General features: G+C 36.2%; 1 protein-coding gene across 1 annotated transcript in view; it reads right to left on the minus strand.

Moving 5' to 3' along the window:
* The window catches only part of LOC107102244 (probable flavin-containing monoamine oxidase A), a 94,164-nt gene that overhangs the window by 15,476 nt on the left and 61,535 nt on the right, over window positions 1-17,153 (minus strand). Inside the window, exons 9-10 of the mRNA XM_015401461.1 lie at window positions 9,927-10,085; window positions 3,469-3,555 (exon numbers count right to left, since the gene is read on the minus strand). Coding sequence (XP_015256947.1) covers window positions 3,469-3,555; window positions 9,927-10,085 — 246 coding nt within the window. The remainder of the gene's footprint in view (window positions 1-3,468; window positions 3,556-9,926; window positions 10,086-17,153) is intronic.

The raw sequence follows: 17,153 nt of genomic DNA on the forward strand, positions 1-17,153 counted from the left end.
TGAACCTGTAATTTTCCAGCTTAATGGAAAAGCAGAGAAACGAAACCCCTCAGAGCCCAGTGAGACGAATACAAGAAATTAAAATGATCTTCTGAACTTAAAGGCGTTCTCTGCTGTACATTTATCGTCGGTGACGTTTGGATAACAGTAATTAAAAGAAGGTAGTGAAGAAATCTGATAACAATTTAGCAGCCATAAAAATCTGGGGAAATCTTTCTGTCAGCTAAGCAGCTTTCATTCATTACTCTTTCTTTACTCAAAGTAATTGTTCTTAAAAGTGACGGCTCCCCTGAGTCTCTTTGTCAGCGAAGTAGAATCATGATATCTCCCTTAATGTTACTGCCTAGAGTTTGCTTAAGGCGCTTTTCCACTGGAGCTTTGCTTTCGATAGCACAGTATATGAAAATCATTCGAGGACCTAGAATCACGCATCTAGCATGATTAATGTACTGTTTCACATTCAATCAATATATGCTATGCATCATGTAATGGAGCCAAATAGCTGTTGTGTTTGTGTGTGACACAACATGATTAGAGTAAAAATGATATTCCCAGCAGGTATTTCTTTCTTTGTATGATTGCACTATTCCCACCTATGCTTCATGGATTTAAAGGGAAACCATTTCAGTCGGACGAGCACAGCTTCTGCTTTCCCCCTCCCCCCTGAACAGCTGGGAAATATTGAATCCTAATTACATTTATAGAAGAAAAAACATTCTTTTTCCCCTCTGGAAGAGTGAAAATCTGTGTTTACTAAACAACCTTTTAAATCCCAGAACATCAGTGTGGAAGACAGAAATGAAGTACTGAAGGAAAGACACATAGAAGCAAAGATGGAAGAATGTAAAGTATGAGTTATGAGGAAGAAGGGAAAAAAGGACAGTGATGAAAAAAGGAATAGACACAGGAAAGGACGAGCAGAAAGTAGATAGGGAGCACATTGAAAAAATTAAGGTTTAAAAGGTAAGAGAGACATTAGAAAGGAAGACGGAAAAGGAATGGAGGCTACAAGAAAGGGATGAAGAACAAGGGAGAGGAAGGGAGCAAATGATGGAAGAAGGAATACATGAAGCAGAAAAATAAAAATAAAGAACATAGTGGAGAAAACAAGGAACGCAAAAAGGTGGGAGGAAAACAAAGAAAAAACTGTTCAACCTTAAAAAAAAGAAGATATTTATCCGTTCTTTGTTTTCATCGTTTTTAGACCTGGTAAATTCTGCAATCGGATTTCCTTTTAATTTTTTCAAAACTCTTCCAGGCTGTATAAATGCCTTGATCTCAAGTATGCTGGTCTGGAAGATTAATATGTGTGAAACACAGCAGGAAGACATGAATGACCTTAGAAAAGCAACCACAGCTGTCCATCAGCTGGAAAAGGGTTACAAGGCAAATTCCAAATAACCAAAAGCCTACTGCAGAGAGCTTTTTCACAAATGGGAAACATTTGACAGCTGCCAATTTAGCACAGGAGAAGATGTCCCAGAAAATTCACACTGTCAGACCGTTAAAGATGAAAGGGCCTCGTCTCAGAATCCAAAGGCCCCGGAAAGCATGTTAAATATTAACATTCATGTCAAGAAAACTGGAAAAGGACTGAGAGGAAGCCGTTTTACAAAGGGTGCATATACACGGTAATACGACGCACACCCTTTTCTACCAAAGGGTTGAGATGCATCAGTAATAAAGTGAGTAAAAATGTGTGAAAATGCGGCCCTATGGTAAATTCATGACTGCTGTTGGAATGTTTTCACAGTTTTTGACTAGTAAGCAACAAAGACTTGCAAGCTTAGAAATAGCAAATAGGTAAATACTTATTGAACGCACAACATAAAGTTCCGCATAAATTTTATATGTGTTTGTATGGAGTCACGTGAGTGAATTTGTTAAGCTCTGGTAAAAAAAAAGCTTCATAATTAAAATTATTATAACTATTATTATCATTGTTAGTTAATACTGTAATCATTACAATTACAGTTGCAAACCGAGTTACCAGATATTTAGACTATGTCCCATCATTTTAGGCTAAAAATTTCTTAAATTAAGTGTATTTACCCTTAATTTGAGTAGGTAAATGAGATAGTTTGCCAATGGAATGAGTAATTTTACTCTTAAAATAAGATAATTAGATAATATGCACTTGAAATAAGACAATGCAATTGTGTTTTCTTATTTTAAGTGTAAATTGTCCTGTTCCATTGACAAAATGTCTCTTTTACCTCCTCAATTCAAGAACAAATGCACTTCTTTTAAGAAAAAAGGACGTATCTAGATTTTGATTTTTTGCAGTGAGTGACAATCCTACTGACAGTGTGCCTGGAGCTACTGCCGGTCATGGGGTAAGGAGTCATGCTCTGCCTGTAGTAATGTAACTGAAGACCCCATATGGGCAGACCAATCAGAACTCTGCCGGTTGGCGCCAAGTTGAGTCATGCCCGCTGTGTGGGATTAAATTATCTCTATGTCAGATAGGTCTATCCTATCACCACAGAATGCTGTTGAGGAAGATTTTTTATTCATAGAACAAATTATATTTCATGCACAAATGCAGCTAACCTATATATTAGCGATAGTTTCCTTATATAACCTACAGACACGCTTTATCCCCAGAGGCACATTGAGTGGATGAGCATAAGGGATGAAGACATCATCCTGCATTTATGGCATCATTACTAGCAAGTGGTTAAAGTAAGTGACTTCCTCTTTCTTCATGGTAAAACTAGAGTTTCATGTTTTGCACTGAGACTCTGAATCCCTCTAAATCTACAGCAGTTTTTGAACTAAAGCCATGAGCTAAGTACTTCTTTACCTCTTTTCAACAATAGCATGCATACAGTTATTAACGCAAGTGTTTTATAATCTGAAATATAACCAGCTGTCTGTTTTTATGTCCCTTAAATATATAAGCATCTATAAGTAATTAAACTGAGGCTTTTCAAAGGTAGAACAATGTCTCCATGTTTATTCTATAGGCAGCTTCATATGGCTGGATTTGTTTTGGGTTTTTTTTTTTGTCAATTTGACTGATAGATCCATGCAATTCTTACATTTTTATATGAGAAACCTCAGGGCATCTAGCAGTCACTGACACTGTCATAAATCCCTTAAATAAATATAAGGAATGAATTCCAATTGATCTGCAAAAAAGCTGATTTTGCAAAAACATAACAAAAACAACAGAATGGCTCTGAGGTGCTCGGAGGAGGCAGTATAACAATGTGAATTTAAATGCTAAGTTTTAGCCATGGCTAGAGGTTTCATTTTATTACTTCAACTTTTGTTTCTGTTGTCATGTTCACAACTATTTAAGCACTAACAAAGATGAGTACAGCTTCACCATTTCTGTTAAATCCTGGCATGCTACACTTTCATGGAACTGAGTAACCTATGACTCAAGGGGGTTGAAATATTGGTTTCAAAGCAAAAATATTTGAAATATAACAACAGACACTTTGACTACAGAGAGCTTACTTTCTCTTCATAGTGGATGCATGATGCAGCCTCAGGACCGAGATACTTCACCAGACTGGAGAGCACAGCTTCCCTTCTTTCTCCAGCCTGCAAACACAGAGAGAAGCCAGCCTCAGCTTTGTATCATCAGTGCTTACCATTTAAAAGCACAGCAGCATACTGCTAAAGAAATAATGCAAATTAGTATTTCTTCAAGCTCAGAGAGAGATTTTGTTGTTGTTAAGCAACCACTACAGCGAGCATGAGCCTTATAAAATCATAAGTATGAGGAATACAAAAAAAGAAGGAATGATTGAATGACATGCAGTGAAGCTTGGATCAGATGGAGGACTGAATCAAAGTGATAATGAAATGCATCCTGCTGCTGCCTTAGATCGACGACTATTTCCTAAATGGCATCTTGGAACAAACTCAATTTGTTTTATACCCGTTTTACGTTTGCTACTAAATAGATTGCTTTAATGGGGATTTTTATTTACTTTATCTTAAGAAAAAATCTTCTTTTTTAATATTCTCCCATCATCTTAGTATTTAAGCGTGATCTGTGATGCAAGACATTTTCCTAACAAGGAGTATCCCGCAGGATTTGCAAAGGAATTGATACCCCTTGAAATTTCACATTTGCTACACAGAAATATTTTAGTACATAAGTATGATGATTATTTAAGTCCTATAAAGTGCATAAAAATGAAAAATGGTGCTATGTAAAAACTGATTTTCTCTGCATAATTGTGATATGTATTTTCCTACAAATTGAAATCTGAAACTATGGTGTGCATGTCCATTCCATTGATAGTATATTTCAACCGTTCGAGTTCACACATTGCATGCCAACAAGATATCTACTCAGTTGGATAGTGTCACTACAATAGTGATATAGGTCACTTTACTAAACATCACAGACATCAAAGGAAGAGCAGCTGGGAAAGAGATAAGGAATAGTCAGAGAAAATGAGAAAATTTGACTTATAACATCACAATTAAAATATTCTCTAATATTGTGCCGTCCTTGTTTTTACTAAGAAAAAAGCACACATTTATACGGAAGAGGATTAGGGCCACTTTTTAAGCATGTGTCTAACCACAGCTTCTTTCAGGCAATTGTGACCAAAAGCCCAGAATACTTCAACCACTGCAAAGATCTTTATACATATACTGTATGTAGATTGCTTAATATTACTATTACATGTTCAAAGCTCGTTGTTTATTACATATGTTTTTATGACAACCAGTTCTTTTGTTTTTTATTTAACAAGAGCTTTTTCCCTACAATCTCATGCTTGGACATTTATACAAAAATTGTGGCCTACAGCATATAGGTCCTACAGCACCTATATGACATTTATAATTTATTTATGGAGTGTTTTACCTTTCAGTGTGGAAGTCTATCAAAAAATTAAGCTGAAAACACATTTTAGCTGAGAATGGAGACATAAAAAAAGAAAGGTATCAGAAAGCAGCAAATAACACATAATTCCAGAAGTAAAATAAAACAGGAAAATATTAAAATGGAGAAACTGGCCTTTGGAACATTCAGCAAAACAATGGAAACAAAATGCTTAAAAGGAGAAAAATGAAAGTCAAAAGAAGAAAATATAAACAAATAAGTAAAAAGAGCAGCACAGAAAAACACATATAGATAAATTGTTCAGGCTTTGATGGACAAACTGACAAAGACAGAACAGATAAGGTCACATACTGTACAGAGAGTGTCTGATTAAAGGCTTGCCTGGTTCATCTGTGCTGCATTTTTCTCTGCTGCCTCCCTGTTTATGACCAATCAAACTATAACAAAGAAAAAAAGAACCCGTTTGTGTAAGATCATTGGCACCCCTCTTTGTACTCATAGTGAAAACACAGAGCTGAAGGAGTTTTAAACAGAATTTAACCAAGGTATCCAGGGTTTTCTTTTTCAACTCCCTATGTCTGATGGGGCCATCGGATGTTCATCAAACACTCTTAAATTGCATTGAAAATTGATGTTTATTGAAATTCTTGTTAAAACTTTAAATATGACAGGGTTACATAATGCTACAGCATGAATGATGAAAGGAACTTTAATTTAAAAGTGATCATGATTAAATCTTGTTTTGACATACCAGGGTGCAGACCAGCAAGCAAATTCATGATTTAACACACTTCCCTGCAGCTTCCCCACTGTCATTCCATCTAGACAGTGTCTTGCCCTCAATCAAAATCTAATACATCACAAAATATTCGTAAAGGGGTAAATTCTGGTAATCTAATGAAAATTAAAATGACTCCAATAGGGGAAAAACTTAAAAACTATTAAATGTGGTTTACTTAACATAAGATCTCTTTCTTCCAAAAGCCTGTTAGTTCATGATTTAATTTGTGATAATCCAACTGATTCATATTGTCTTACAAAGACCTGGCTGCAGCAAGAGGTTTATATGAGCATAAATGAGGCAACTCCCTGTACGTATCTACATTTTCACATACCCAAAAATTCTGGGTGATGAGGAGGAGTAGAAACAACAATTATTCAGTCTGACTTACTGATTTGCGTGAAGCCAATTTGCTATTACAACTCTTCGGAACAGAAGAGGCTGGGGACTTAGAGGCGGCCTCGCCCGGTGAAATCATTGAGGTAGAAAGGCTTTTGGTAAAAAGGTCCTAGGGGTGGAAGAGATTTGTCCTGAGTAGCTACAGTCTCAGGATGTTGCAGGACTGTATTGGCGTACATGTCTCTGCAGCATCGAGTGGCGATAGGAGGGTGTGCTCAAATTACACACCAATTACACACTGATCAGCCTTTCCGGTAAAGTTTACTTCAGGGTGCTGGAGAGGAGGATCCGGCTTAAAGTCGAACTTCGGTTCCAGGAGGAACAATGCGGTTTTCGTATCTTTCGCGGCAGACTAGACCAGCTCTTTGTCCTTCATTGTGAGCTTGAGGGTTCGTGGGAGATCACCCAACCAGTCCACATGTGTTTGTGCATCTAGAGAAGGTGTTCAACCGTGCCCCTCATGCTGCCTTGTGGGGGTGCTCCAGGATTATGGGGTCTGGGGCACTCTGCTAAAAGCTGTCCGTTCTCTGTGTGTGTGCAGCAGGAGCTTGGTTCGCATTTCCGGCAGTAAGTCATATCTGTTCCAGGTGCATGGTGGTCTCAGCCAGGGCTGCCCTTTGTCACTGATTCTGTTCATTACATTTCCAGACAAAATTTCTAGGAGCAAGGACGCCTGATGGATGGATGAGTGTAACACCACTAGACAGATCGGTACGGTGGGGGCAGTGATGCGGTTGCTGTATCAGACTGTCATGGTGAAGAGGGATCTGAGTCAGGTGCAAAGCTTTCGATTCACTGATCCAAAACATGTACAGCAGATAAGTTCCAAAAGATGGACATATTGAGTATTCAACCAGTTATACATACCAAATCCACAGCAAGAAGATCAAATGAACCAAAGTTAGTTCCCCACGCACTATTTTTAGATGCAACACTCAGGTCGGATATGTGACATTGTTTAAATTAGAACCTTGAACTGCACAGAGCCCAGGGAGACCTATCTACTGTGTTTGCTGCCATTTATGGTCCAGAAGGAAGCATCAGAATAAACATTCAGTGACCTAAAACTCAAACAGCTGAAATAAACCTAAAACACAAGTGTACAAATGAAAAATTACACGTCCTATAAACAAGAGCATGATATAAAACAAACAGCACATACTGTGCATAATTTAACCCTTTTGTCCACTCCAATCCCATGCTACCAGATTTTCCTCTGTGTTTGGAAATGGTGTAGAAAGTGGAGGTTAATTATTAAGACCATTTTGCTTCTCTGCAGGGTGACGACTAATACCACTGCATAGCCTGGGAGCAAGTCAGTAAAATGACCTAAATTGCAAAATAACCTTAGAGACCGAAAAGGAACTTGTATATTTATCTTTGGGTAAAAGCCAGAAAAGGGAGAAGAAGAGTTATGATGTTGAAGCCTATGAGAACTGGTGAAGAGGCAATATGCTTAAACCTGTTTGAAAAATTTCAAGACTTAATATTAAAAATAATGCTCAATCAGAGATTAGTTTCTACAGATATAGCTACAGTCTTACAAAAAAAACGAAATTACATTTTTAAAATTCCAGTCATTTTTAAACCGTTTGAGTGAATGTACAAAGTTATAATATAAGACAAATCTTGTGTAAAGCCTTTTAAAAAGACAATTGAATGATTAAAAATTTAATCAGGCAAATATATTCCAATACATCACAACCTACAGTTAGATATATATCTAAATCTGTTTATTGCAGCTCATTCTAAATAAGGGAAATCTCAGATTATCTAAATTTGCCCTGATGTTTTTAGAAGCTGCAGCATGGCTTTATCCTGAACAAGTATGTGGTGACAGTGTGCCGGTATGAAATTCTGATGGTATAATAGCCCTAAGCAAAAATATCACGGTTTCACAGCATTATAATTCTAGCTCTATGCTTGCTGAATTGTGGGTTGATTTTCAGGAAGCATGTGATGTATGCTCACTACCGAAATATGAGATATTTTGTCAATAAAAGTACATTGAATTATAAACTAGGACATTTTGCTGGTGGTTGTTTAAATATGTATAAACCCTAATGAACCCTTAAGTTTTATATCAATGTGAACAACTTTATCCATTTTACATAGAAAATTAGATTTAGGTAGATGTGAACAAAAAATTATTAGATCAATACAAGCCTTTATTTTATGTGATATTTCATTGTATTTAGGTAGTAAAAAAATCATTTATTGAATGCCATTCTAATGCCCTATCCACTCACCTCTGTTGAAAAAGAGTTGGTTGTCGTATAAGCTATAAATTTTAGCCAATATATAAAATATTGGCTTTTATTTTACATCAGTGTATGCTGTTAAAATATTTCCAACCTTTTAAGGAGATAAATATCACTATCTGTCAGTAACTGAAATCTTTTGAGTAGATTACCGAGAAACATTGATAGAAAGTGAATGTGGTTTAAGCATAAAAATATAACAATTTACAAGTTACTTTCTTTCTTAGTAATTTATTTCATATTAACTTATTTCAGGTTTCAGGTCAAAGTTTTTTTACTTATTCATTTATTCCAGGTTGAAAATGTTTATTTATGTTTAAGCTGAAATTCTATTCTTATTTTTTGGTGGAAATGTTTCATTAAAGTATTTATATATTTCAGGTTAATTTTCTTTCTACCTCATTTGACTGAAATACAATCAATGTATTCTATATGCAGTTTTTTATTAACTAATAATTCATAAAAGTCAAGTTAAATTCCATGTTGTTATACAGTCATTTTGTACATATGATACATTTGGTATGGAAAGAGGCATGAGGGTGTTGACTGAGTAAAATAACATTTTGCACCCCAGTTTGTTCAGGGGTGGCACTAAATTGCACCATCAATGCCTGTACATTAGTAAACATAACAGGAGGAGGAAAAAAGTAGTACTTTCAGCAGAGAAAAATAAGTAATATATAATCTCATTGGTAGCGATAGCTCCACCTGTGACTTCATTTGAAATAAAAAATACACAGCTTAACACTATTTATATATGTACATATTTGTCTATATATATCTCTATCAGTTTTTCGTCCCAGCTACAATAAAATACAAAAGTAAAAAGAAACAACAGCTTTTTCATTGGCTACATATAGGAAAAATGCCCTGCTCAATACAGAAAAAAAATAAGCAGGAAGTTGCTTGCATAAAAAAAAAAAAAAAAAAAAAAAAAAAAAACTGAAAACAAAGCCAAAGACAGCTCTTTTATTATGATTGACTTTTTCCTGGAGTAACCATAACATAATCCTTTTTTTCATATTGCATCTGAAATAAACATACTCCCTCCAATTAACAGCTGATCTATCCTGAACTAAAGCCTCCAGACGTCCATGGAAAATGGCACTTAGACATAAATTCCCCAAGCATTCTTTGTAGTTTTCAACCACTTAAAAATACTTTTATCTCCTACAGTTTGAGAAGTAATAGCCATTATGAGCTGGCTGCAGCAAAGCACCCCCATTCTCAGTTGTGGATGCAATTTTCTTAAAGCTGCACTCGCGTTATATTGCTATTATGACAAGATGCAATGTTCAGACTTTGTCTCTACACACACAATAAAAATTTGCAAGAACCCTCAACATTGATGTTAAAATCAAATGATCTACTCTGTTATGCTAATATGGCCTGTTTTTAGAGAAAATGGAAATAAATGTTTGAAAACAGTTTTATGACCTCTTATTCCTGCCAAATATTTGGGCTTTTTATACCCATTCAGAATACATATTGATTTCCTAATATTTCCATTAGCATGCACCTTGGCTTCACATTCGATCATACTGAATTGAAATCAAATATCAACAAAGTCTAAAAGAGCAACAGCTTTATGCTGGAAGGTAACTGTAACTGGATAAACAAAGGTTTCTAAAGATCTGATTAGAGGGGTCTCACCGCATACTGACTTTACCTCTCTCGTAGTCCAAAAAGTAGCTTGCTGGCCAGAAATAAAGCCCACCAGAGCTGGGTTACCACGTGGGCTGGTGGCATCAAAGGTGACACAGAATGGACAGTCAGTGGAAGATCCTGTCACAATTTCTCCAGAGAAGCCATTCTCCTTCCAAAAGGCCTGCAGGAAAACAAACATTCCAGGTCCATTAGACATCATTGATGATGTAATTTATCATTAACTTCAAATAAAGGTAATAAAAAAAACAAAAACCCAAAGGAGTTGGTAAATGGGAATCTCCTTTTGGGAGCAAAAAGAAAAAATAAAGTGTTCTTTGATTTTAAGCAGGGGAGCATTAAATAAATTTGCTCCGGGGCAGAGCTGTTTTAAGCTGACAGTGCGGGGGCCAGATTTTGGTGAGTAATTTTTCTTTATATTGGTTTATTTATTGCAATTTATGCAGGATTTAATGCAGTGGCTTCTTTTGAAAAGGTGATTAACAACAACCCACATTTTTACTTCTATGATACAGAAGTTTTGATTTAAACTATAATCTTACAATAATATACTTTATTGCCGCGGGGCCTCTTGTTTGCTTAGTCATTGGCTGGTTTTGTCTCAGTGCTTAACTATTCATTATTGTTGTCTAATAACTGTCCAGCTTACATTACTCACACCTGACCTATGGATCACTTTTAATCTTCCACTGATCCCAAAGCCCTTTTCTTTGATAGGTCCTAATAGTTTTGTGATTGTGCCACAATCAGTTCAGCACTGAACATACTAAATATCGTGTACTGTTCTTTCACATAGGATTCATATAAAAACAATGCAGCTGGTGGTCATTGCGGGACAAAATGTGAAAAATGTAAAAGGATGTTAGTAATTCTATAAGAAAATCAGGCTGATACAATTGTAAAGCTATAACGGAATGTACCTGGTGATTGCATTTTTTTGTGTAAATTACCCTAAAAACACAACAGCCTCTAGTATTATGTTGTTTTCCAATTAGGTGACTTAAAAGTATTCTGACTGTATCTCAGTAATATTTTATGAGCAAATAAACAAAACTCGTTTTTGAATAGCATTGATAGAGTTGGGCGATCTCTTGCTGAAATATGACATGCATGATGGGAGGGTGTTTATTTTTGGTTTGGCTGGGATATTGGCAGCTGTAAAAGATTTATTCCCTATATCAATGTGGAAGCACACACAAGAAATCAGGCCGTTTTTTTTTTCCCCTGGAAATGCACAAAAGAAGAACAAACAAAAAACCCAATGATTGAGGAGTTCTGTAAATAGAGCGTATATGTTTATACAATTTCCAATTATGAAAACAGAAACAGAAAACTTAAAACAAAGGCTTAAGAATATTTTACAATTCTTTACAGAAAAAGTGTATAGATAAAATCCTGAAGCCGGTAACATATTTTAGGCCCTCCTACAATGCAAAGGTTTACACTCAGACAATTTCACATCAGTATGACCACCTTTATAAAAGGTTTAGGTTGGGGTTAGGTATGAACCCGTAATGGTTAGGGTTAAGGTAAGGGTCATGGTTAGGCTGTAGAAAAGGGTTAGAATGAATGAATGAAAGGAAGTAAATTGAAAGTCCCCACAAGGATATAGAAAGGTGCTTGTTTGTTGTATGGGTCTGTGCCTGTGTGTGATTTTCAACACAATGCCAAAATAAATAGACTGCAGCATTGACTTTAGAACAGAAATTGTTGAAAATCAATCCAAGAATGGTTTAAAGTTTAATTTACAAAACAAATAAATCTACAAAAATAGAGAAAGTACACAGTGAAAAACATAAAAAAAATGCAAGTCTTCTTAATCCTCGAGTTCAAAGTATATTACTTTTATAATGAAAAGCTGCATCTGACTGAACTACTGGGTTTCAGAAAGAAACCTATACCTACCTAAAGAAATCTATAAGGAGAGACTGAGGCAGTGATTTTTTTGCCTTATTCTTTTTGTCTTGGATGGATCTGGCTCTGAGTGATAAATTGTTTACTGTATAAATAATCACAGACAGGTTAAAATATATTGGAATCTTTATTGCCCGCATAATGACAATAAAACCTTGGGGGGGGGGAGAAGAGTGCCTTCTAGACCTGCCAGTCCAGGGTAAAAAGACAGATGAGATGGCCGCACTTTTCAAGAGACAAGACGTCAGAGGGTTTGGCTCACTCACATCTCTGTGATGATAGTCTTTGCTTGTGTAGCGATTTTACCAAGTACTTTTTCATTCTTACTTGAGCAATTTCTTAGACGACTAAAAGAGGATGAGACAAGCATGAAGTAACTGGTTTGACCCCAAGTAGAGGAGGGCATGTCAATGTGGGAGTTTCTCATGATGGTCTCGTGAGAAGCGGGTTTACATCAGTTGGAGAGTACAGCTGAGTAAAAGTGTCTCCTCCATCAATGTTCACTGAAAAACAGCCTGGACATTGGTCTTCAGTGTTCAAAATTAACATCATGGCTTATGGCATTACATACATGACAGCTTTGGATTTTGTTTTTTGAATTTATTTTCTCAATCATCATGGGGCCTGAAATGCGAACAAGATATCTGAGGATTAATATCCTTAGCTGGATTAATAATCCATTAAACGTAGAAAAAATTCAAAGCAGAACAAAGAAAGAAAACAGTTGGTGACTGTCAAAAAAAACAACAACGCGTATATTACAGCCAAAGTTTATGTGTACTGAGGGGGGGCTTTATTCTGCAACATGAAAGCAGCATGAAGATGCAACAAGTTTCCCAGCAGGCGACTGAATTTCAGACATTTACAGACAACCTTATACCTTTAGGAATACTCTCTCTTTCACTTTAGTAGTGTTTGAAACAGTGAACAAATAACACTTGCACTCATTTGATAAAAGGTGGGCCAAGAAGACATCGGTGCAACAAATGCACATTAAACAATAAACATGTGCAGTTTTAACCTTAATCACTTTTGTAATGTAATAAGACACAGCTGATCTACCTCAGATCAAACTCCATTAACATGGAGGTGGTTTCATATGCTGCTTAGAGAAAGATTTATAATACCAGCACATGGATTAGTACTTATATTTTCTACCTGGGACCTTATCTGTCATTTCTACTCATGCATTAGCTTGTTAGAAAATCTATAGTAATGGCCATGGTTTTATTTCTACACTTACCTTTTGTTTATCTATAAATGTTAGTATAATTAACATAAATACTAATTATGCTTGAGATGTTGATCTATCCCAAGCATAAAAGCTTCTTATCTTTAGACATCTTTACGGAAAGGTAAGGAAGAAAATCTAAATTTGGCCATAGACCACAGGCTAGGGCATCACTGTCAGCACAGATGAAAAAAAGCTGGTAGAAGTGAGCTGACATGAAACAACAGGACTAAGTTGCAAAGAGGCGGAAGGGCTGAATTACACGATTGATGAGGTTAATCTGGATGAGTGACGGCCCTCTCGGATATTTGGGTGTAGGATGGTGCCAATCTGTCAGCTTAATTAGCCACTATGTTCATCTGGAAGAATTAAGTCCACATCTTTTAGCAGAACCCGGGAATGTTGTACTTATAGTATAATAAGATTTTGGCTCCCATGCATATGCTATTTGCAGCCTGCTGGCAACCCCATGTAATAATAAGAGCTGTAAATGAACAAACAACAAAAAGGCTTTTGGGCAGAACAAACTGTTTTGAATCTGCCCCAAACAACACATTACATTACATTATTTAGACCTTTTATCATACCAGTCAGAATTATATAAACATCTGCATTTTTGCCAGCTATGTGAGTGCATCCGCTTTGGCACCCAGTGTGCTGGCCTTGTGTGCACGCAAGTTTACTTATTCAGCACAAACTTTTTCATATTTCTGTGCAGGTAATACGGTATACATATATTTATTTTTAAATGCATACTAATTTGGCATTAGAAAAAATAACATTTAGTTTAGCAAAATCCAAATAATGGCCAGGAAATATGAAAAGCACCATGAGACAAGTTGGTTTTGTACAGATATATTAGCAAAACAAAGTTGATTTCAGTTTAAGCCCCTAAATTGTCTCTGTAAAATGCCTTGAGATGGCATGTGTTGTGAACTGGCACTATATAGATACACTGAATTGAATTAAGAAAGTGAAGCTGGAAGAGTTCAGTTGACTTTACTTTACTTCTCTGCTAATCTAGAGATAGAAAGGATCATTTCTTATTTTGTTGGAAATAAGAAAACTGCATGTGCATTCAACCCTACTTGGTATCACAAAGGCTTTGCAGCCAGTTTGAAAATTGACGAAATAGAGTTTTGGATTATAAAACATTTTAAGGAAAGATAGAGACTGTCCAGCAAACCTCACAACTTTTCACTACAAAGAAAGAAGCATGATACAACCATTGCAAAGCTGGCTCAAAATACGCAACAGTTTAAAATAAACACCAAGACCATCACCTTCTGAAAGGGAAATGTGTTGCAACCAGTGCAAAGCTCTGCCAACACCTGCAGCATGTAGATGGGAATGTATTTGCAAGCAAAAGAAGAACAGGAATGAGAAAAGGGCCATTATTTCTTATCCAAGGGACTTGAGTTTCTCCCAGTTGTGCACAGCAACGCTGCCATGAAAAAAGCAAGGGGGAAAAACATTGTCTGCCAACAACTTCTTCCATTAGATGAGCAGCAGATTGGTGATCTGGGGATTTTCACAAGGTCAAAGAGGCCCGAACAGTAAAACCTTGCAACATTTTGACCTAAAACCTGGAAATATCAGATCTTCCTTAAGCCAAAAAACTGCATTAAGCCGCATTCACTTACAGCTCAAATGTAAATTACTGAGCAAGAATGATCAACTCTGGAAAAATAATTCTGCATAATCCACTTACCAATTATATTCTGTACTACATCCGAGTATAAAAAATTGGAAACATGAAAAATAGGCTAATTAAATTAAATTAAATTGGTTTTTTTTGTTTTTCAACCATACATCCTGCCCATGGCTGCATATTCTATTTTTATGTATCTGGTTAAGGCTTTATTTTGTGTCCTTGGCAAATAGACCCTTTCACACTAGTTAATGGACTATACATTCAAACAACATCCCATCTCGCTTTTGTTTAAGTACGGTAAGCTGAAGTTTTAATAAGGTAGAATAGCAAATACATTTACACAAGCTTTTTGTGTGGATAAACCATGTTGTTTACTCAATCTTTTGTCTATTTTATTATCAGTATACCTACAGATTATAGTATTGAAGGCCATAGTAGCAGGAATAGAGTTGAGAAATACAACTCTCACTTTCACAACAGAGCATATTATTATGTATTCAAAATATACATTTGTCGGTTGGAGGTTAAATCAATTATAGTAACAAATATCTCTGCTTTATTCACACCTATTCACAAGAAAAATGCAGCCCACATCATTTGTGTTTCCTTTCTTATGTGCATTTCTGACGTTGTCAGCTGGTTTATGAGGGCTGCAAAGTTTGCAGGCAGGTATGGTTGGCTGATAACATTAAGCTTTAACATTACCAGGCCAGTAAAGCAGTGCAATGACATGCAAACATTTCTCCACGTGTTATATGGCTGCTTTACTTTGAAGCTGCTAAACTGTTCTATTTACTTAATGCTTGAAAAACCAGGTAAATGTGGGAATATGGTCCATCTCCCCTTAGCTGCTTGTTAGGGCAGAACAAAATTGATACCATAAAGTTAATAAGAATAAAATGAAATGAGGCATCATTTGTATGTTACATCCCAAGGACAGGGGGCCACAGTTGTCGGCTCTTAACGGGTGAGAAAATTCATGGATTTATGCAGAGAACAAAAACAAATATTGTCACTTAATCTTTTGGGTTGGCTTGAAAAATATAAATAATCTGTTCTCCAAACTTTTAAGTGTTAATCATACCCAATGAGTAGAAAAATCATATTTCATAATGAATTTAGAATATCTTACAATGAAAACAACTGTCATTATATTATCACTAAAATCTTAACATTAAAACTTAGGACACAGTTGCACTGGGTTTTATATCATTATTCAAACCTTTTATCAGATCTGTTGTTTTTTTCATGAATGTGTTCAAATTATTACCATGCCAATAGCATTCTGTTTACATTATTTATAGAGACAATAAAAAAAAATCTTAAAAAGCTGGAACCTCAACCTTGATTATTATATTTGTTTAAGATTACCATAGCCCTTAAAAAAAAAAAAACATGTTATTTTACTTTTACATGTTTTGTTCTTTCAGTTCAGACCATATCAAACTACCTGAAGATAATTCCACTGCTACAGGCATTTTCTTGGCAATGGACCTACACCTGGGAGGGGTGGGCATTGTCACAGGTAATTGAAGAGACGGATGCATAAGCCAGTCTCAACTCCCCTCCATGGACTCAGATAGAGAATGGGACAAGCTGCTGCTTCAAAGATTGCACTCAATGGGGGGATAAAACAAATCAAGAATGCAGACTGAAATATTTATGCTGATAATGCAAAGTTCTGTGCTTGCTGAGATGATGGGGCAAAAGTGTTTTAGCACAGTGAACGGGGATGTTCTCCTGAAGAGAACTCTGCTGCCATCTGTTCTCATGGTATCTCATTGATTTCTCACGGTTATAGGTTTTCACATGAGAGCAATTCTTTACTACTCTGTGAAATGTTCCCACCAGGGAGACGGGAAGTAAGATGGCAGTTTAGTGAACTAAGCTCACTCCTCCGCTCATATCAGCAGGGACTGCTGGTGGTTCTTGATGTCATTTTAATGGAGCTGCTTGTATTCTCCTGAGCACATTCCTCTCAAGCCGTTTCCAGTAAAAACACCAGCGCCTCCATGAAAAAGCTCTCGTAAACAAAAAGAAGCAAAAAGAGCTGTGCAGAAATCCTGCCACAAGCTAAGAATCTAGGGAGTCCCTGTAAGCATCGGGTATTCTGCATTCAGCATGAAAGCAAATTCTTCAACATGGGTGGAGTTTAGAAATCAAAAAGTATATTATGAAAAAAAACGGGAAATATTATTTTTGTTATTTTAAAATAGATTATTACTTTTATTTGGCTGTGATATATATGTAAAAAAAAAAAAACTTTTTTCTCACCCCTCGTGGGGTGGTATGTGTCATCCTCAAGCTCGGGTCCTCTACCAGAGGCCTGGGAGTTTGAGGGTTCTGCGCAGTATCTTAGCTGTTCCTAGGACAGCGCTCTTCTGCACAGACACCTCTTATGTTTTACGTGGAATTTGTTGTAGCCATTCTCC

Source organism: Cyprinodon variegatus, unplaced genomic scaffold, assembly GCF_000732505.1.
Source record: "Cyprinodon variegatus isolate N-32 unplaced genomic scaffold, C_variegatus-1.0 Scaffold32, whole genome shotgun sequence".
NCBI classification, from domain to species: domain Eukaryota; kingdom Metazoa; phylum Chordata; class Actinopteri; order Cyprinodontiformes; family Cyprinodontidae; genus Cyprinodon; species Cyprinodon variegatus.